The following is a 21158-nucleotide window of genomic DNA, read 5'->3' as shown; positions in this document are numbered from 1 at the left end:
CAAAGTAACATTGAAGAAACACAACATATGTTTCTCTCGACAGCCATAATTAAAAATTATTCCTAGAGTAGGAATAGATATAAGGATTGCTAACCTTTCGTGTAGGTGAAAAAAGATTTTGAAGGCGACCAAAGACATGAATATCCAACCCCTTGTCTCAAAAATCAATATTATAAATTCCTTCCACTCTCTCTCTCTACTGGCACTTTTTGGATAAAACCCCAATGGAAGCAAGGTAGCAGCTAGCTAGCTATAGCACATTAGTTTGGCCCTCTTCTTTTTCTCTATATGCATCAACTATATAAGGCCTAGCTATCCTAGCTTGAACCAAAACGAACACACTCACAGAAGCCTTTGCTCTTCTTCTCCCCCTCCCCTCACACCTAGCTCACAGTCTCAACCTTCCTCAAAATGGCCCTCGCCCCTCAGAATTTTAATAGGGCCCCTGCACCACCTCAAATTTATAACACAACACCTCAACCAGCTGCTCAGAACTATAACACAGCACCTCAACCCGCTGCTCAGAACTATAGCACGGCTCCTGTACCGGCTGCTCAGAAGTACAACACAGCACCTCCAGCTGCTCAGAATTACAATCCGGCCCTTGCACCAGCTGCTCAGAGTTATGATCCGGCCCTTGCACCAGCTGCTCAGAGTTATAATCCTGCCTTTGCACCAGCTGCTCAGAATTATAATCCAGCATTTGCACCTGCTGCTCAGAATTATTATAAGCCGCCCACCACAACACGCAGAGGAGGAGACAGTTACAACCGTCCTGGGCGCCGCCAATTTTCAGCAACTTCTGATGACAGTGCATTGACTAACCAAATTCTGGCTACTGATCGGTCTCGTGACCGTCCCTATGATGTCAAGTCCATTCCTCTTAAACATATTCTTCAAACTGTTGACGTCATCCTTGCCCGTGTCACGAAACCTGACATCCATGGTGCCTTTCTGGTTCCGGTACGTCCATGTCTGATTATATATATGTCACTTGCTCATCTTGATCATCAGGGTTTACTAATTACGATGTTACTAATCATGCTCAATTGTTTCTGATTTTTTTTTTTGGGGTATGAATGAACTAGGGAGCTGTAGGTGCACATGATGCTCTAAATTTGGAACATGAGAAGACCCTCCATGCTACCCTGAGTAGCCTCCAAGACAACTACGATGTTCCAACCGGCCTGTTTAATGCCATCTCCTGCGAGGTTTATATTACATATATTACATATACAATAAGCCTATAATTAAATGTGATGTTCATGTGATCGTAGATAATTTGTATGAGTGCAAAACAATCTGCATTATGTTTAACTTGTTCCTTTAATTGATCTTACAAAATTATAAGTGGGTTAAATGATCACAGATATTCGGCAAGTGGCTGTCTGGGGAGGATCCCAACAAGACAACCATGGACATACTGGACATTGTGCAACACCATGATTGGGATGAGAAACTGGTGCTTGTCTTGGGAGCTTTTGCTGTGAAAGACGGTGAGTTTTGGCTTGTGGCTCAGCTTTACACCACCAACCCACTGGCCAAAGCGATTGGACAGCTTAAGCAAGTGCAAGAGATATTGGAACGTGCTGGGACTACCTTGAAGCCCAAGTTTGAGTCCTACAACAATCTGGTTAGGGCCATCATCAATGTCACCAAGTGCGTTGTTCAGTTGCATGACCTTCAGCGTGATCCACACGTGACCACCGAACATGAATCCGCAGCCACCACTGCTCATATCCCCACCGCTGTTTACTGGACGATTCGGAGTATTGTCGTTGCTTCATCACAACTACTGGGGATCACTGGCATGGGCCCCGAGTAAGTGCTTGATATTCAGAGTCTGACAATATTGTTTCTATTAATTCTTTTTATTTCCCAAAAGACAGTGTAAATTCATTGTGTTCCACTTTTATTTGGCTTCTATAAGGTATCTGATAGAGGCATGGGAACTATCATCCTTGGCGCATAAGCTCGAAAACATACACAGCCACCTCCAGGAGAACCTCGACAGATTATATGAAATCATCAGTGAGTCTAATTAATTTTTATATTAGAGGTAGCTTATCCTATTTGTTTATTCATGCCTAACTAGAAGATATTTTTAATGGTGTGATGCAGAGAGGAAGAAAGATGACGAAGCCTTGGCCGCCATTGCATACATCTTAGAAACACCACACATTGATAACGTCAAGCCTCTGAGGGTCTTGTTTTACAAGGATGATCTGCCAGCACTCTATGATTGCTACAACAAGAAGAGGGTTCGCTCTGAAACCTCACTTCTCTTCTATCCCCACAATATATATAATCAACTAGAATTGGTCAACCAAGATCATTTTCAATATCATCAGGTCAACTAAACCTTAATTAGACAAAAAAAATTTAAGAAGGAAGTACAAGTTTGGATCATGACTTCAAGTTATTAATAGTCACATTTAGCAGAAAATTCATGTCAAATTAAGTCCTGGTTTCAATAATGTTGTGCTCCCAATTAATTAACCAACCTCCTTATGCCCCCATGAATACATGAAACAGGTGGACATTGATGTCTTGAAGAGGAAGACTGTGATCCTGTTCATTTCAGAACTCGACGTCGTCAATGAAAACGAGTATATGATTGTCCAAAATATGTACATGGAAAAACGGCATAGCCCAGTAAGGCCAGAGAGCCAGTACGAGGTTGTGTGGGTTCCAATTGTGGACACGTGGACTGATGCCAAGTACCAGCAGTTTGAGGAGCTTAGGAGAAACATGGAATGGTACACAGTGTTCCACCCTTCAGTGGTCTCTCCAACTGTGATCAGGTACATCAGGAAGAAGGACAAATGGAACTTTCAAAAGAAGCCTCTGCTTGTGGTAATGGACCCGCAAGGCAAAATAGTGCACACCAACGCTGTTCACATGATGTGTATTTGGGGAAGCGTAGCCTTCCCTTTCACCAGCAGCAAAGAGAAATTGCTCTGGGAGGAAGAGACCTGGAGGATGGAACTTTTGGCTGACTCGCTGGATCAAAATCTCATTAACTGGGTACGTTCTATTGTTATATATGTTTACGTTGTTAAACTGTTAATCTGAATAGCGTGTTTAAGCAAAATCATATATTCTAACCATGAAATAGTCCATGTCAGACTCTTTTGTCAAGAGGACTAATTTTTCGGATGATGAATTTCAGATTGCAGAGGGAAAGTACATTTGCTTGTATGGTGGGGAAGATATGGAATGGATCAGGAATTTCACAAGGGCAGCAAAAAAAGTGGCTGCGGAATCTGGGATCCAGTTGGAGTTGCTGTATGTGGGGAAGAGCAAACCAAAGGAGAAAGTGGTGAAGAACATCATGACCACCATACAATTTGAGAAGCTAAGCCACACCCTCGAGTGGAACCTCATCTGGTTCTTCTGGGTACGTCTGGAGAGCATGTGGCAGTCCAGGGGACAACAGCTTCAGACAGAGGCTCTGAGATCAGGTCGTCTTACCGACAGCTTGAAAAGTGACGCGGTGATGCAGGGGATCATATCAATGCTCAGCTTCGGCTCGAGTGACCGTGGATGGGCTGTCATTGGGACAGGCTCAGCTGGCATGTCCAAGGCCAATGGGGAGCACATGTTCAGGAGCTTGAATGAGTTTAACTTGTGGAATAGAAGGGTGAATGAGATAGGCTTTGTGCCTGCATTGAATGAGTACTTGGATGGGGTGTATAAACAAGCACCACATCACTGCACCAATCTCATACTGCCCGCTACCGGGCTCATGCCTGAGACCGTGGCCTGCGCCGAATGTGGCCGGCTCATGGAGAGGTTCACCATGTTCCGCTGCTGCACTGACTGATCTACATGAGCTTGTTGCATTGCACCAGACCACCAGAGTGATTTTTATGATATATTGAGGAGTTTCATTATGGAGTTTCTACTATTTATGTATGATAATAAACGTGACATCTAAATTAAGGTGGTGCTTTAGCTAGGTGCCGCCTAGTGTGTGTTTTCTTATGATGCCATCTTATTGAAATCAATAAATTTCAAGTATTCCTTCTTAATTTGCTTTCATTTTACTTCTCTATATATGTTATTATTTTTCATGGTCACATTGCATGTCAAGATCAATATATACAGAGAAGTAGAGGAAGGGGAGAAAAAAGAGTGAGCAATTCGTTTGATTTAGAAAATTAACGGAGAGATTATCTTGATTATTTAATTTGCTGTCCTATTTGACTTGCAAAGAAGCCAATGACATTGACAAACAAAACGCAGAACCTACAAAATGTCTGATTCTAGATTAAAATGAGACACTCCACTGGCTCATCCATTCTTGTTTTATGTTCAAAAATTATAAAAAGTCTCACTTTACAACTTATAAGTAGGGGTGGCATCAATCCAGCCGAACTGATTAAATTGGCCGATTCGAACTGTAATTATCGGTTTGGTTTGGTTTTGACTAAGAAAAAGTTAAAGGGTTAAAATCCGAATTGAAACCGTATATTGGTTGGTTTGGTTTAATTTGGAACTTTTATAAACCGACTTAAACTAGACCGGACCGTCTACTTATATATTTATTTAGTTATATTTTATTTTACACTTGCAGTCCTCTAATTAGATAATAATTAGACCCTCTATTTATATATTTATGTATTTATATTTTCTTTTACACGTGTAGTCCTATAATTAGATTATATATATATATATATATATGAATGTTGAATTTGAAGTTAGATGGACTTTTATAGTTGTTGATATTTAAAATTGTAGCTATATTAGTTATTGAAATTTGAAGTTTTATGGCATGTTGAGTTTTAGGATGGTTTGATATGCTATCAAATGAAAAAAGTACGTAAAGTTGTGATTTTTTTAGTTGTAATTGGGTTAATAATGTTGAGAAATGCAAAAGAAAAGATAATTGGGCTTAGGCCCAAACTGGCCAAACCAAACCGTTTTAAATATATTGGTTTAGCTGGTTTTATTTTCTTCATAATTTTTGTCAAAACCAAACCGAATCAAACAGTTATATTATAATTAGTTTGGTCGCGATTTTAAGGTGAAATCAATCCAATCCAGACCATACCCACTCATACTTATAAGTACTTCAAATTATCCGGCTTATGATTTTTAATAGAACCTGAATAAACTGAAGTAAATGAATGGAGTAAAATTTTCGTCAATGATTCATAATATTAAAAAATTGATTGTCAAGAAAAAGAAAATTTGATAATATAAAAAAGGAGTCTTAACACATATCGAAACAAAAGGAACATGCAGGCATATACCTTTACGCTCAACAGCACAGAGAGACTGTTGCCAAACGTCAATTTTAGTTCATTACTTTAGTTTTTTTTTTTTTTTTTTTTTTTTGGGACTCACTCTCGCAGTTTGATCTTCGGATTGTTCATTCCGTCTTAAAAGTTCTCAACTAATTATCCCTTGATGAATTGTATCTTTCAATTCGGTCTGGTTGATTATAGTGGACAATTTTCCGGCTTAATTATTGCCATTTTAAAACTAAATTTGTGTAATTTAACGAGTCTAGTGATCGAGCATTTTCGCTCACCACTTTTACCCAAGGTGTATACAAAATAAAAATTTATATATGATTATACCTATAAACACATGTTAAGTATTAAAAAAGATGATAACGTTACATGACAGGACCCGAACCAAATTCCACTTTGGAATTCGAGTCGAACCCTGTGCGTCTCCGACACTTGGCGAATGTCGGGTACAATTGACCTAATTGCCCTTCTAATTGAAATTTCAACCTTGACTCCTGCCTAAAATTCGGCAGAGTCTCCCCTGTAATTTGCTCAATTCCAAAATTTCCACCTGTCAGAACGAGCAAAATATCCGCACAACCAACTGCCAGCACTTCAATATACATGCCAATAGTTCCATTCTCACTCTAGGGCAATATATCAGAGCAATTCTAATAGTTTACAGAGAAGTGAATCTTTTTACAAACCAACACCTTTGTAACAAGAAGGCGCGGAAGGCAAGATGGCCCGGTGGTGGATTTCCTTTGCACGCTACAGCCTGGGGACGCAAAACATTTGAAAATGTGAGTTGACAAAATAAAGGTTCATAAAATATCCTAAGAATATACTAACCCCCATTGTAAAAATAGTTAAGTAAAACTGAATATGTACTCTGCATTTGAGGCATACTAAACTCACAGCATTAACATGTTAAAATCAAGGTCTTTATATATTTATGTAAATATATACAATCGTACTCAAGATAAAACTTGCATGAAAGCACTGAAATCAAAACTTGCATAAAAACACTGTAATCAAACTTGCACAAAAGCAATGTACTCAAACCTTGCATAAAAGCACTGCAATCAATTAAAACTACCACTCGGATGTACCCCTGTAATTCCGTCAATTCCCCTGGCAGGTCTCTGCGACACAAAGTCTATTCGAGCCGCAAACTGGCAGGATTCAGGGGACTATAGTCAGCCTGATCCGCTGGCAGGTCTCGGTGACACAAAGTCAACCCGAGCCGCAAATCCTAGCAGGTCTCGGCGACACACAGTCTATCCGAGCCGCAAATCCTGGCAGGTCTTGGTGACACCCAGTCAATCCGAGCCGCAAATCCTAGCAGGTCTCGGCGACACACAGTCTATCCGAGCTGCAAATCCTAGCAGGTCTCGGTGACACCCAGTCAATCCGAGCCGCAAATCCTGGCAGGTCTCGGTGACACCCAGTCAATCCGAGCCGCAAATCCTGGCACTCACGATCCGGGCGTCCCCGAAACTCGTGAGGCAAATGTCAAGTGCACTGACAAAACTGAGGGTAAACTGGATGTCTGTAGACATCGGCATAACTGAGGGTCATAACTGTAGCTGGGGGTACTCACGGCGGTTTAAAATAAAACATTTTTGAAAAGTCTGATAAATAACTGAATTTTATGAAATCTGAATCTATGCTTCTATTTTATCTGATGTTGTTTGGGCCTAAAATTGGCACGCCAAGAAAGATTCAAAAAGACAAGGCCCATAGCATAGTTACTCGCCCAGCCCAAGAAAAGCCAAGCATGGAAGCCGTCATTAAGACTTCAAAGATCAGCCCACAATTTTTGTTGGGCTCAAACCCAAGAGATTAAAAACACACCCACGTGGCTACCTCAGCTTTGAAAAGTCAGCATTTTCAACTGGAATTTTTTATATGGGAAGAGACGACTCTGAAACACTGCCAACAGAAAATCAAAAGCCCATCTATATTCAGAGATTTTGCTCCAAAGCAAATACACTATCTTCCAAGGAATTCACGGGTCACGCTCTCTCAGTTAGAACGAGAAACAGGGAATTGTTCAGGAAGTACAGAAAGAAAACCAAACCGCCATAAAAAGCCCACACAAACGGTAGCGTTGGTTGAAACAAAAAACTGCCGCCCAGGAAACCAGGGAAAGGACTGCTTTAGGAGGTGACTGCTGTAAGCCTATCTGCCATTGATTGATAAAATCTTTTCTACTTTACGTTTTAGGAGATCTTTTTGCCGCCCATTATTAAAATTAAAAACACCTCCAGGAAGGTCTCTTATAAAAACAAAAGTAGGCAAAAAAAAAAGGACACTCAATTGATCAAACAAAAAAAAAAACAACAAGAAAAACAGCCAAAAGCTCACTTGAATTCCAAAAGAAACCAGCTTTAGATCAGAATTCCAAAGTTCAGACTTAGAAAATAAGTCTTCTAAAACGAGATCCCTCGTTACAAATTTGGTTCAGCAAAAACCAAGACAAGCAGAGTTTGAGTTTTCACAGACGTGCAGACCTCAGCAAACTCAGGAAGAGTCCTGCTCAAGCAGAACAACGCTCGTAGTGCAATCCCTAGTTCGTCAAGCCCTCGAGAACAGCCACTTCTGCCCCTAGTTGCACAGGTCGCTGGAGTACCAGACCATAGAGAAGTCCAGGCTGGTCCAAGGGAATGAATTCTTCCTAATCAAGAACACGAAGCCCCAGCCCGGCCAGATGACCTTGCACTAGTTCAGCAGAACCAGCCAGAACCTCAGCCCATTCCACCCTTGGAGGCCCGGCACGATCAACCTTTGGCACTTCAGCCTGAACCACCAGCAGTATTGCCATATAGACCCAGAAGGATGGACCCTAATCCATTCCCTCCACCCGCAAGAGGGAGAAGAGGCAGAGGGGGAAATAACCTTTTCGCTAATCATGACAGGAATAGGCCGGGGGCAAACTGGAGAAATCACCTAGACATCGAATAGCAGGAAGGGCACAGGGAGGAACCTCCACCCAGACCATACAGGGCGGAGCCCAGGATCGATTACATCCAGCCAGAACTGGGACAAAACCTTCCCCCCGTCAATGCTTTGAATGACATAGGGGCATTGCAAAGAATGATCAGAGAAATCATGGAACCCGAGGCTAGGAGAGGGGAAAGGCCTACTTACAGAAAACCATACCCAGCCTACATCGATCAAATACCGTTGCCTCCAGGTTTCAAAGTGCCAAACTTCACCTTGTTCAACGGGGAGGATCCTCATGCTTCCTCTGTTGAACATATAGGCAGGTTCTCCGTCCAATGCATAGCCATCGAGAACAACCCTCTGTTGAAGTTAAGACTTTTCGGCAATTCCCTCTCTGGACAGGCTTTCACCTGGTATACCAGCTTGCCAGCCAATTCTGTGCAAACCTGGGAGCAGATGGAAAATATCTTCCATGACTATTATTACAGGATCCAGCCAGAAGTCACCATCAGTGATCTAGCTGCCCTCAAGCAAAGCGAAGATGAACCGGCTCAAGATTTCATAACCAGGTTCAGAAAGCTCAAAATGAAGTGCCGAATCCCCATGGAAGAAAGACATTTCATCCAGATGGCCCAAGCTGCCCTTAAAATCTCTCTCAGGAAGAGGTTCGACGGAATGTTGTTCGGGGACCTGGCAGAACTGGCTGATAAGGCATCTAAATATGAGGAATTACTCAGGGAAGAACAGCAAAGAAGGAACTCCTCCAAAGGTACTTATTACAAAACCCCTTCTTCTTCAGTCCACCTGATTGGGGTGGAATCACAGGAAGATACAGAAGAATCAGAAGAGAGAGAGGTTTCAGTGGCAGAAATGGCAAAACTAAAGCATCCCATTAGTTGCAAAGCCCTTACAAAGCCACCTAAAGACCAAAAACCCTCACCGTTCACAGGAGGATTCGTTCCCAACAAGCCAATGCAGAACAAGGTTTACTCTTTTGATTTGACCAAGGTTGATGCTTTGTTCGATGAAATGCTGCTACAGAAGGCAATAGAAACGCCCCACAGAATACCCAAGCCAGAAGAACTCAAAGGCAGACAGTACTGCAGGTGGCACAACTCTTGGAACCATTCTACCAGCAGTTGTGTTGTTTTTAGGGACGTAATACAAGAAGGCATAACGGCAGGAAGATTGAAACTGGTAGAAAAACCTCCATCGGTCACGACAGATCCTTTCCCTCAACCACAAGTCAATATGGTCAACCTGAATTGGCCAGAACAGAGGGAAACTCAGCCAATGACAGATACTGTTTGCAGCAGAAGCAGAAGAATCATAAGGGAAACCAGTCAAAGACCGAGAGCCACCATCTCAGCTGGGGTAGTGCTCTGTAGCAGGTGCAAGTGTGAAACAGAGCTAGAAGTGGTTCTAGACAGACAAAACCAACCCACACCTAGTGTCTTCGACAGGATTGGGACCTCATTCCGAGACAAAACAAGACAGAAGAATCGTCTTAGGCCTACACAATGCGACGAAAGGAGGACAGAACAGCCCAGGAAGGAGATATCGATCAAGACACCCGGAGACGAAAAGCCTTTGGCAACAATCATAGAAGGCAGATGGTACTCCGTAGGAAAAAGCGGTAGACCAACTCTGGAATTAACCAGAACTCAGAAAAGGAGGATCCATAGGCAATACTGCACATATCTTAAGAACCAGAATAATACACAGGTACATCCAGAGACCAATTCTGCCAGGAAAGGAAAAAATCTTGAAGCACTTCCCCAGACAGAACGGAAAGCTTGTCAGTCAAGGAAACTACTGGAAACAGAACCTTCAGCCAGATCTCCTATCCATCCAGCCTCGTCATCCGGCAGTCATCCCAACATCATACAGGCATTAGAGAAATTCGAGTCTATCCCGCCACAAGGAGAAGACGACTACGCAGATGAGTATGAAGAAGAACAACTGGACTACGGAACATTTGCAGATGATCAGAATGAACCCCTCGCAACTGAGGAACAGGATGACTGGACGGAAGGTTACGAGGAAGAACTAATGGAATTTGACGAAGAATTGGACGCAGAAACAGAAGCTTTTGGCGCAGAGTTGGAAGACCTGCTACAAGGTGATCTGGGAATTAACATGGTATTCATCCTACCAGAGAAGTTCAGGGCCGCCGAGGGACAAGAAAGCACTTTGGAAGGAGATGTTTTCTCTCAAGACAGCTTTAAATGCAGATTGGCAGAAACAAAGGAGCCGCCAGAACAACAGACAGACAATCCCAGAACAGGCGAAACAGCCAACAACCCAGCTACAGAACAACTTTGTTTCTCCAAACCAACCAGAAAAATGGCAAATCACCTCAGGCCTTTGTTTACGGAGGAATTCCTATTTCCAAGGTCATGATAGATGGAGGTGCAGCCATTAACCTATTGCCCCACAGGATGCTGATCAAGATGGGCAGAACAGAAAAGGATCTGATTCCAACACGTCTGACCGTCACCAACTTCGCTGGGGGCATCACAAAAATTCATGGCATCTTAGATGTAGATGTCATAGTCGGAAGCAAAGAGTTAAAAATAGCATTCTTCGTGATAGACACTACTTCCACCACTTACAAAGCACTACTTGGCAGGGATTGGATTCACCAGAGCCTTTGTGTTCCTTCCACCCTCCACCAGCAGTTAGCACTATGGAATGAAGAAGGCCACATGGAGATTGTAGAGGCCGATCCACGGCCATTCCTACCCTCTGCCATGTGTCTTGAAGCAAGGTATTATCATGACGACCTCGGTCCTTTCACTTTCTTTGGAGTCAACCAGAACGGCCGCCCCCATGGTGTCACGGCCCAAAGGCTCATTGAAGAAGGTCTAGCCAATTCTCTGGAGCACTGGAATAGACCTTTTTATGCTAGGAACTCTGATGATTAGTCCCAATCAATTGGACAAGGATCGAGCTGCAACAATCCGATCCATCACAAAAAGATTGTTGATATACTGGGAAGAAAGGAAGTTTTTTATGCAGAATCCAGCCACCAATATGGCAGAATTCACGCATGAAAGTACGAAGGATCAAGAAGAGGAAGTTTTACAGAAGGAAGTATTAGATTTTGCACCAGCAGCATTGGATGACTCCCTGCCAGAAGTGGAGGATCCTCTACAAGAAATAAACTTAGGGACAGAAGAAGATCCAAGGCCTACTTTCATCAGCACACTTTTAAAAGAACCACTTAAGTCTGAACTCATGGCACTTTTACAGGAGTTCAGAGATTGTTTTGCCTGGCATTATCACGAGATGCCAGGACTAGACAGACAGTTAGTAGAGCACAAACTGCCAATCAAAGATGGCTACCTTCCAGTTAAACAGGCCAGAAGAAGAATGTCTATGGACACAGAACTAAAGGGCAAAGAAGAGATAGAAAGGCTGCTCAAGGCAGGATTCATCAGGCCAGCCATCTATGCCGATTGGTTAGCAAATATTGTACCTGTTCTCAAAAGAAAAACAGGGGCAGTTAGAATCTGTGTGGATTATAGAAATCTGAATGAAGCATCTCCCAAGGACGAATATCCTATGCCAATGGCAGACATGCTAATAGACGGAGCTGCTCATAACCAGATGCTATCTTTCATGGATGGCAATGCAGGTTATAACCAGATCATGATGGCAGAACAAGACATCCACAAGCCAGCCTTCATGTGTCCAGGGCATATAGGTGCTTTCGAATATACTGTAATGCCTTTCGGTTTAAGGAACGCGGGTGCTACCTATCAAAGGGCAATGAATTCCATTTTTCATGATATGATAGGACATTCTTTAGAAGTATACATAGATGATGTGGTGATTAAGTCTCCCGAGGAAGGAGACCACATATCAAGTCTAAGAAAGGCATTCCTAAGAATGAGGCAGCACAAGCTAAAAATGAACCCCAAAAAATGTGTCTTTGGAGTCCAGGCAGGAAACTTCTTAGGATTCTTGGTTCACCAGAGAGGCATAGAAGTTGACAAGAATAAAGCAAAGTCCATCATGGAAGCCTTACCACCTCGGAACAAAAAGGAACTTCAGAGTCTCCTAGGAAAAATCAATTTTCTAAGGAGATTCATATCTAATTCTGCAGGAAAGATTCAGCCTTTTTCTTCCCTGTTAAGACTAAAGCAGGAACAAACATTCAAGTGGGAAGAACAGCACCAACAGGCTTTCCAGGAAATAAAAAATTACCTCTCAAATCCACCAGTTCTGTCCCCACCGAAGAGAGGCAGACCACTCAAGCTCTATGTATCTGCATCAGAAGTGTCCATTGGAAGTCTGCTAGTTCAAGATAACAAGGAAGGAAAGGAGCAAGCAGTCTACTATCTAAGCAGAACATTAACAGAAGTGGAAAGAAGGTATTCCGCGATAGAAAGGCTTTGCCTGGCCTTGTATTTTACTGCCGTAAAACTCAGACACTACATGCTGCCACACACTATCTACATCATCGCCAAGACAGACTTAATCAAATATATGTTGACAAGACCAATGCTGAGGGGCAGAATTGGGAAATGGACTTTGGCTTTGACAGAATTCACCTTCAGGTATGTCCCCCAGAAAGCTGTCAAAGGGCAAGCTGTGGCAGACTTCTTAGCAGATCACCCAGGAGAGGAAATTGAAAACATGGACTCTTTGGACATAGCAAATGCAAATCTACTAACTAGGGCTCATGTTTGCCTTAACAATCCAATCTATTCGATTCATCTTACACCTTGGAAACTATATTTTGATGGATCAAAGACAGATAAGGCTTCAGGAGCCGGGATTGTTCTGGAAGAACCATTGGGGATCAGACATTGCTATTCCTTCCAGTTAGATTTCCAGTGCACCAACAACCGGGCTGAGTACGAAGCTTTGATTATAGGGCTTGAGATGTTGGTAGAATTAGGAATCCAGTCCGTGGAGATCTTGGGAGATTCAATGCTTGTCTTAAAACAAATTGCTGGAGAATACAAGTGTCTAAATCCTTCCTTGGCTGTATATCTAGTAGCAGCTAGAAATCTGTTGACAGAATTCAGAGAAGCTACTTGGGAATACATCCCAAGGGAAGAAAACTTCGCAGCCAATGAACTGGCTCAGGTAGCATCAGGCATACAAATGCCCGAAGACTGCGTCCAAAGGATCATCAAGATAGGAAGAAAAAGTCTACCATCTGTTCTGACTAGAGGAATGGAGATAGAAGTCAATTCTGCCTTAATCACTAAAGACGATTGGAGGGAGCCTATCATGACTTACTTGCAATATCCCACTCTGCCCTCTGAGAAAAGAGTCAGAATCATGGCTACAAACTACCTCATGTGGAATGAAGATTTGGTCCGAAAAAGTAAGGATGAGGCGCTATTAAGGTGCCTTGGAAAGACAGAATATATGAAAGTCATGGGAGAAACCCATGAGGGGATCTGTGGGGCTCACCAAGGGGGAAGAAAGATGTGCTGGTTAATTAGAAGGTATGGCTACTTCTGGCCAACCATGTTGAAGGATTGCATCAACTATTCCAAGGGATGTGAAGCTTGTCAAAGGCACGGCCCAATCCAGCAAGCTCCTTCTGTTCCCATGAATCCAGTGGTAAAACCATGGCCTTTTAGGGGATGGGCAATGGATCTCATTGGCAAAATCTATCCAGCCAGCAGCCAGCAGCACTGTTTTATCATTGTTGCTACGGACTATTTCACCAAATGGGTAGAGACGTAGCCAATCAAAACTACAACTTCTCAAGAGATCATCACCTTTATAGAAGAAAAGATCATACAAAGGTTCGGCATTCCAGAATCAATCACAACTGATAGGGGTTCTTCTTTCATATCTAGGGATATGCTAGATATGGCAGAAGCATTTAAGTTCAAACTGCTTCAATCTACCCCTTATTATGCTCAAGCTAATGGACAGGCAGAATCAAGTAACAAGGTGATTATCAATATCATCATAAAGATGCTGGAGAAGAATCCAAAGCAGTGGCATGAAAAGTTATCAGAGACTTTGTGGGCATACAGAACTTCAAAAAGAGAAGCGACTGGCATGACCCCCTATGCTCTGACCTACGGCCATGATGCAATTCTTCCCATGGAGATAGCAGTCCAGTCTCTTAGAATTGCTCACCAGCACGGTCTCACAGGAGAAGACTACTCTCAAGCCATGTTACTTGAATTGGAAGAATTAGATGCAAGTAGGATTGACACCCTCAACAAACTCTTAGCAGGAAAACAGGCTGTGTCAAGGGCATACAACAAAAGAGTCAGAGACGAGTTTTGAAGAGGGAGAAATAGTCTGGAAGGCAATTCTGCCCCTTGGAGCACACATAGCTGGATATGGGAAATGGTCACCTACGTGGGAAGGCCCTTTTGTAATTAACCAGATCCTCGGAATGGGGCCATACAGGCTGCAGGACAGAGATGGAGTTATTCACACTGCCCCACTCAATGGCAAATGGTTAAAGAAATTCTACCCAACCATGTGGGATTCACAGGCTATACAGACAGACCCCGGGATAGAAAAAGAACAAGGCTGACTTTTTCTATTTTATGAATCTGTTTTGCTTTAAAAGTTGTTTTATTTTTTCTTTCAATACTGTGTTTTGTTTATTGCATCAAGGGTAAATAAAGGCAGTGAAATGCTATTTAAAAGGCAAACAGAATAAACTTTATTTAAAAATAGCCACCCTAGCGGCAAAGTCTTCCAAGCAAACAAAGAAACAAAATTTGAAAAGACTAAAACCCTAATTTTCTGAGGGTTTCCTGCAGATTCGCCTTCTTGACAGAAAGCCCTTTCTGAAGCAGCACCCCTTGGTGAATGGAGGCTTCTGCAATTTCCAAAGCTGGCCTGGATGCTGCAACCATGCTCTGCACAAGGAAGGTGGCCTTGGTCTTAGAACTCAGTCCAGCCCCAAGTCTGTTCTGCACCTCCCTACACTCTGCCAGTTGTTTTTGGAGCTTTTCAATCTGCTTCTCCAACTTGTCCGCAGTAGCCCGGGCTTCCTTGTATCCAGCCACCATCTGGTCCAGTTCTGCTTTCTGCCTAGCAAAATCAGCCAGATTGGCTTCATGTGTGGCCTTGCAGAACTTAGAAGTCTTGAACGTGGGCCTAAGATCTTCATAGCGATCATGCAAATTAAGCACATCTCTGGCCAGGCTTAGGCCCATCTCAAGAATAGGCTTCGGAGCCATGTTCTGTCTATGCAGCAGGTCCAGGTCCTTCATCAGCTGATCCAGAGCCCCTTTATCTTCATCAAACTCCAGCTCAGTGAACTGCCAGATTTTCAACCTCTCCATGGCCTCCTGCACTGCTCTAGATTTTGCCTTGCTTGGAGGAGAGCTAAGTTTCTCCAGCCTATCCAATTGAGCATCCAGATCCATGGCTTCAAACTCTTCCAATTCCAGATCAGCAAAAGAACCCGTGGCAGATGATCCTGGAAAGGAATGAATAGGCATCTGCAGAAGAGAGCATAAGTTTAAGACCAGGCAGAAAGTGGAAAATAAGGGGCTTAAAAGTTGAAAACTTACCGCGACAATGGGAGGCTTCAGGGGGCTGGATACCGCGGCCAGGGCACCAGCGGCTTTAGGCACTTCCACCTGGAAAGACTGCAACTGTTAAAAAGCAAGAACAGACAGAACAACAGGAAAACATGAACAGTTGAGGAGGAAAATTACCATAATCACAGGAGCAGCTGCAGTTGTTCCCACCTCAGCCTCCGGAACCACAACGGTTAATTCTGCCTGATCCACAGGGTCTGATACAGACCGCTCCACCTGATCCTCAGCCTCTGGAGCAGCAGTAGAGTGTTCTGCCTCAACATCCTCAAAAAGAGCCAGTTCTGAGCTAGTCAGCTCAGCACTTGGACCCTTTTGTTGCTTCTGCGCCAAGGCAATACTCTCTGCAATCACCTCAGCAGGGATTTCATCCTACAGAAACAAGGGTCAGAACAGAAGGAATGAAGCAAAAAGGGAACAGGTACCAGTCACAAAATAAAACTCACCTCTTCTTCCGCCGTTGCCACCTTTTCTTGAGGCACCTCCTCTAGCTCTTGCAGTTCTTTTTCTTGCTCCACCTCCTCAAAAGCTTCTCGAAGCTCTTCATCCGTCCCAGAAGTGGTGGCCGGGACTGCTGCAGCTTCTTCTACAGCAACGTATTCCACTTCACTCCTCTTTTTAAGTTTTTTCAACTTAGCAGGAGGAGGGGAAGGACTACCAGCTGGACAGAACAAAAGGAAAAGATTAGAAAAATGACAAGACAAAATGAATCTAAAAAGAACGGCTGGAACATTCCAAGTTCACCTGTAATACCAGGCCGCGTAGTGTTGTCCAGAGAGGGAGCATGCCCTTTTCTTTTCCTTCTGCCAGAAAGAACAGCCTCGGCAGGGGTTTGTTCTGGCTGAACCTCATCTTCCTCGTCGACGGAAGGAAGCTCCAAGTCCCCCGCCTCGATAACAGAGGAGACTGCACCAACAAGTTAGAGGTTCAAAACAAATTCAGCAGAGAAAGACAAAAAAAAAAAAACGAACTAGAAGGGAACCTACCAATCACTTTTCCAGCATGAACAGACTGTCCACCTACATTGGTTGTCAGGGAAGGATCTAAAAACAGGCAGAACATATGTTAGAAATCGACCACCAAGACAGAACATATTCCAGACAGAATTAGATATCTACCTTCTATGATCTGTGCATTAATGTCTTTGAGGGTCTGGATCATGTGCGCCTTAGCATCCCCCTCCGCAAAAGTGTGCCAGTTCTCCCAACCGTCAAAAAGAACCTTGAGAGCAGTGACAGAGGCTGGCAGACTTTGGAATCTGGTTTGCCACCAGGCGTCAAAATCGGCGAAACTGCAGGAATTTGGTTCCCACGAGGGATAGAGGGCATCCGTGCTATTATTGATCTTATTCACTGCACACCGAGCATCCTTGTGCACCTCCAGATCATCTGCGTCCCTCCAAGAAGAGGCCCGGTTACAATTCCGATATGATTTCAGCGGAATAAGCTGAGGACAGCCAAGCTGCCTTGCACAGAAGTTGGGATGGTAGACTTCTGCCCCCAGATGATAGTTTGGAGGCTTGCCCCCACCATGGGGCAGATCTCTGGGCAGAGTAATGCTCAGAAATTTCTTCCTGAAGTCTGTTCTGGCAGCCTCGTCTTCTGGCTCCTTTTCAAAAAGCCGAAATCCAGCCTGGAACCAAGGATAGGTCCTTCTGATCACCACCTGCCACTGAGCAGCCGACCGCTTGGTGCAATGCCTGAAGAGCATCAAGTACTCCTCAAGAGAACGCTTGGGCACTTCTGCCGATATCAGAGGAAGGGCCAGAACTTGGTCTTCAGGCAGAACTATGTCTGGGAACCTTAACTCTGGAAAATAGACCTGCAGCTAGATCTGGATCATCCAGAATGCGCCAGGGGCCGACAGGTTGAATGGATTCTCCAGGGTGGCAGTGTATAGATTCTTGAAAAGGTGAGCCAGAACTGTAGGCCCAAGCCCCACATCAGTGTGATTGTGAAGCGCCTCTGCCAGATGTCCGTACTCAAGCAGAACTGCCGAAGACCGATTGGGGAAAACGAACCGGTTTAGCCAATACAAAAGGAACAACATGTGTTGCTGGTCCTTGTCCTTCTCAGCATTGAATTTCTTCAAATAATTGGAGAAAGAGCAGTTCTGGTTGATCGTGGCTGGAGAGATAGTGAAGGGAGTGACCACTTTCTCTTGATTTTTTCGCCTGTGGTAATCTCCAACAGCATCAACAGGCCTGCCATGGGGCCTGAATCCAAAAATCTGAGCCATATCCAACAGGGTTGGCTCCATAGGGCCCGCACAGAAGTCAAATGTATTGCTGGCAGAATTCCAGAAGCACAAAGCAGCGGCAAGCAGGTTTTCATCCCTGTTAATCGACTGCTTGGACAGGAGAATGGCATCATAAATCCCGGCTCTCCTCCAGTGACCCCCATATCTCGGGAGAAGCTTGTCAATCCAGTCTGCCCATTTGACTGGACTGTTCCTCACCTCGCTGGACGGGAAAGACCGGCTCAAATTCTTGCTAACCCAAGAATAAGAAGCCAGGGCAGAAGTGCTCTCAAAACACAAAGGAGCCTCCGCATCCTTTTTCAACAATTCTGCCATCCCAGCTGGAACAGGACCAAACCAGTGAGGCCCTAACACTAGGGTGTTCTCGAACAAATGAAGGATATTCTCGTCCAGGTTCTTTTGGGCAAAGGGGTGAAGCTTGCTCCTGACTTCTATCGCGTGAGCATCAATCCCGCTCCCAGTAATGTAATCGAGAGGAACTGGAGCTGAAGAAGACTGAGCACGGGACCTTGGGGAAGACATTTCTGATTCAAGGAAGGTTCGAAGGAAACGATGGAAGTCCTGAAGAAAGGTTCTTAGTCGGAAGGGTTAGAAGCGGTGGGTCTGAATTTCTTTTAAAAGAAAGCTCAAAAAAACATGGGAAGAAGAAGATGAGACGGCACCTTATGATTATTAGCTAGTAACTAGCTAATAAATAGCCGTTTCACCCACGAACTCTAGATCATTATGGGCGGACGTGACAGACGCGGGGTAAGAAGCGGAAAAGACTGGCGCGCAAATTCATGGCAAAAATATTAAGTCTGAAAACCGTTCCAAAACGATTCAGACTTAATGGGGGCATTGTTTGGGCCTAAAATTAGCACGCCAAAAAGTTCAAAAAAAAACGGGCCCATGGTAAAGCTACCTGCCCAGCCCAAAAAGAGCAAACGTGGAAGCTGTCATCAAGGCTTCAAGGATCAGCCCACAAATTATTTGGGCTCAAACCCAAGAGATCAAAAACACACCCACGTGGGTACCTCAGCCTTGAAAAGTCAGCAATTCCAACTAAATTTTTTATATGAGAGGAGACGTCTCTGAAACACTGCCAACAGAAGATCAAAAGCCCATCCGTATTCAGAGATTTTGCTCCAAAGCAATACACCATCTTCCAAGGAATTCACGGGTCATGATTTCTAAAAACAGGGAGTTGTTCAGAAAATACAAAAGAAAAAAAAACCAAACCGCCATAAAATCAGCCCACACAGACGATGGCATTGAAATAGAAAGCTGCCACCCAGGAAACCAGGGAAGGGATTGCTTTAGGAGGTGACTACTGAGAGCCTATCTGCCATGATTGATAAAAATCTTTTCTACTTTACATTTTAGGAGATCTTTTTGCCGCCCATTATTAAAATTAAAACCACCTCCCCAAGAAGGTCTCTTATAAAAACAGAAGTAGGCAAGAAAGAAAAGAACACTCAATTCATCAATCAATCAAAAAAAAAACAACAAGAAGAAAACAACCAAAAGCTCACTTGGATTCCAAGAGAAACCAGATTTAGATCAGAATTCCAAAGTTCAGACTTAGAAAATAAGTCTTCTAAAACGAGATCCCTCGTTACAAATTTGGTTCAGCAAAAACCAAGACAAGCAGAGTTTGAGTTTTCACAGACGTGCAGACCTCAGCAAACTCAGGAAGAGTCCTGCTCAAGCAGAACAACGCTCGTAGTGCAATCCCTAGTTCGTCAAGCCCTCGAGAACAGCCACTTCTGCCCCTTCAAAACTAAAGGAACCGCAGTTCTGCCCACTCAAAGGCCTCACGAAGCGTGAAGAAAACATAAAGCTCTGCCAAAATCGAACTTTGGTATCGATTCACAGGTCAGCCTGGCATCTGAAGTCACGAAGCAATACGGACCGACACAAGCGCGTCTAGTCCAGCCCAAACTGGAACCTCCCACCCAAGCAGAAATGGAGTTCCGGTCATCTCTTAACCTTCCTAGAGTCGACATGCATATTTATTGCCTTGTAAAAGGCAATTCTGCCTAAAACAGTCCAACTTCTATCAAATATTTCTGCCCAGAATAGCCGTTTGATACTGAGATAAATTGTGAAAGTCCTTACCAGTCTAAGGCAAGAAAAGAACTTACTTGGGAGATATTCCTCACCCAAATTCACAATCGTTTGTTTTAAAGGTCAGTAACTTGGGGCGCAAGTCATCTGTTCTAAAAGAAGTCTGCTAGAATTTACATTGCTAACAGTGGCACGCTCGCACACCAAAGAAAGCTGACTTGTTGACCAACACATGGTCTCCAAGCCAGTGGGGAACTTCGCCCTTCCATCACTGGAGTAAACGCAAAAACGGGTGAACAGATGTAAATCTCAAACTCTACTTTCTATGTCTCTTTAGCATAATCAACTAAGCAGCATATAAACAAGATATTTAACTTCACAAAGCATGCTAGGAAAAATCACAATTAATAAAAACTTATTCAAGATCAAATAATGAAATTCATTTATATAAATCATTTATATAAAATCATTTATGAAAGAAAGTCCACTCACTCCTGGACCGAGCTAGCTAGACCTCCTGAAGGTCTCTTCTGCGGGTCTGCCTGGTCCCGGGTGCCTGGTTAAACCATCATGAATATTTAATTAATAAAACTGCTCGGTATAAATTTTTAAGTAAAACCCTGACCCCCGACTTCTAGAAGTGCGTGCACTAACTTTAAAGTCATTTTTTGTCCACTTAGGCATTTCAGATGTTTAAAACCGTCTGAAAAGACTCAAGACTTCACTAAGCGATAAACTTCCATATTGGTCGACACGGAACCCCGTGGGGTCCACGACCTCCGATTACCAATCTGAGAGTTCCTTTAAATTCCTCACATTTAAGGAACCATGTCCTGCAAGTTTGGTCTGAAACTGATGATCGGATTGACCACGATCGTGAAATCATAAAATTTCCAAACCCTAGTCCCAGGGTTCGCGATTTCGGAGTATCCGGGACTCCGATTCACAATCCGTCGAATCCTACACGATTCTGAAATTATTTGGAACAACATATCATAATTTGAGCGCGATCCAACGGTTCAACAGTATTGAAACCAGAAGTCGCATAATATGAAAAATCCGTTCGGGGCTCAAACGGTATCCAAATTGAGATCTGCGAAATCCTATGCGCTCGTGA

The 21158-nt window shown here is 43.6% G+C and overlaps 1 protein-coding gene across 1 annotated transcript; it reads left to right on the top strand.

Moving 5' to 3' along the window:
* The first annotated feature begins 347 nt into the window (after window positions 1-347).
* On the top strand, window positions 348-4034 carry LOC117616533 (protein SIEVE ELEMENT OCCLUSION B-like). Its single transcript, XM_034345875.1, has 7 exons — window positions 348-963; window positions 1089-1211; window positions 1370-1821; window positions 1931-2031; window positions 2122-2261; window positions 2536-3027; window positions 3173-4034. The coding sequence occupies exons 1-7, from the start codon at window positions 412-414 to the stop codon at window positions 3824-3826; spliced, it is 2514 nt and encodes an 837-aa protein (XP_034201766.1). The 5' UTR covers window positions 348-411; the 3' UTR covers window positions 3827-4034.
* Window positions 4035-21158: the final 17124 nt, after the last annotated feature.

This window comes from Prunus dulcis, chromosome 1 (genome assembly GCF_902201215.1).
Source record: "Prunus dulcis chromosome 1, ALMONDv2, whole genome shotgun sequence".
In the NCBI taxonomy this organism is placed as follows: domain Eukaryota; kingdom Viridiplantae; phylum Streptophyta; class Magnoliopsida; order Rosales; family Rosaceae; genus Prunus; species Prunus dulcis.
The sequence above is the reverse complement of the archived record's forward strand: the minus strand, read 5'-3'. Positions and strand labels throughout refer to the sequence as shown.

What these genes read in the sequence shown, in the direction of transcription:
- LOC117616533 (XM_034345875.1), top strand. Translation starts at nt 412, where the DNA reads ATGGCCCTCGCCCCTCAGAATTTTAATAGGGCCCCTGCACCACCTCAA. An exon ending in CAGATTATATGAAATCATCA is followed by an intron (nt 2,032 to 2,121) that starts GTGAGTCTAATT and finishes GGTGTGATGCAG; the next exon opens with AGAGGAAGAAAGATGACGAA. An exon ending in ATCAAAATCTCATTAACTGG is followed by an intron (nt 3,028 to 3,172) that starts GTACGTTCTATT and finishes GATGAATTTCAG; the next exon opens with ATTGCAGAGGGAAAGTACAT.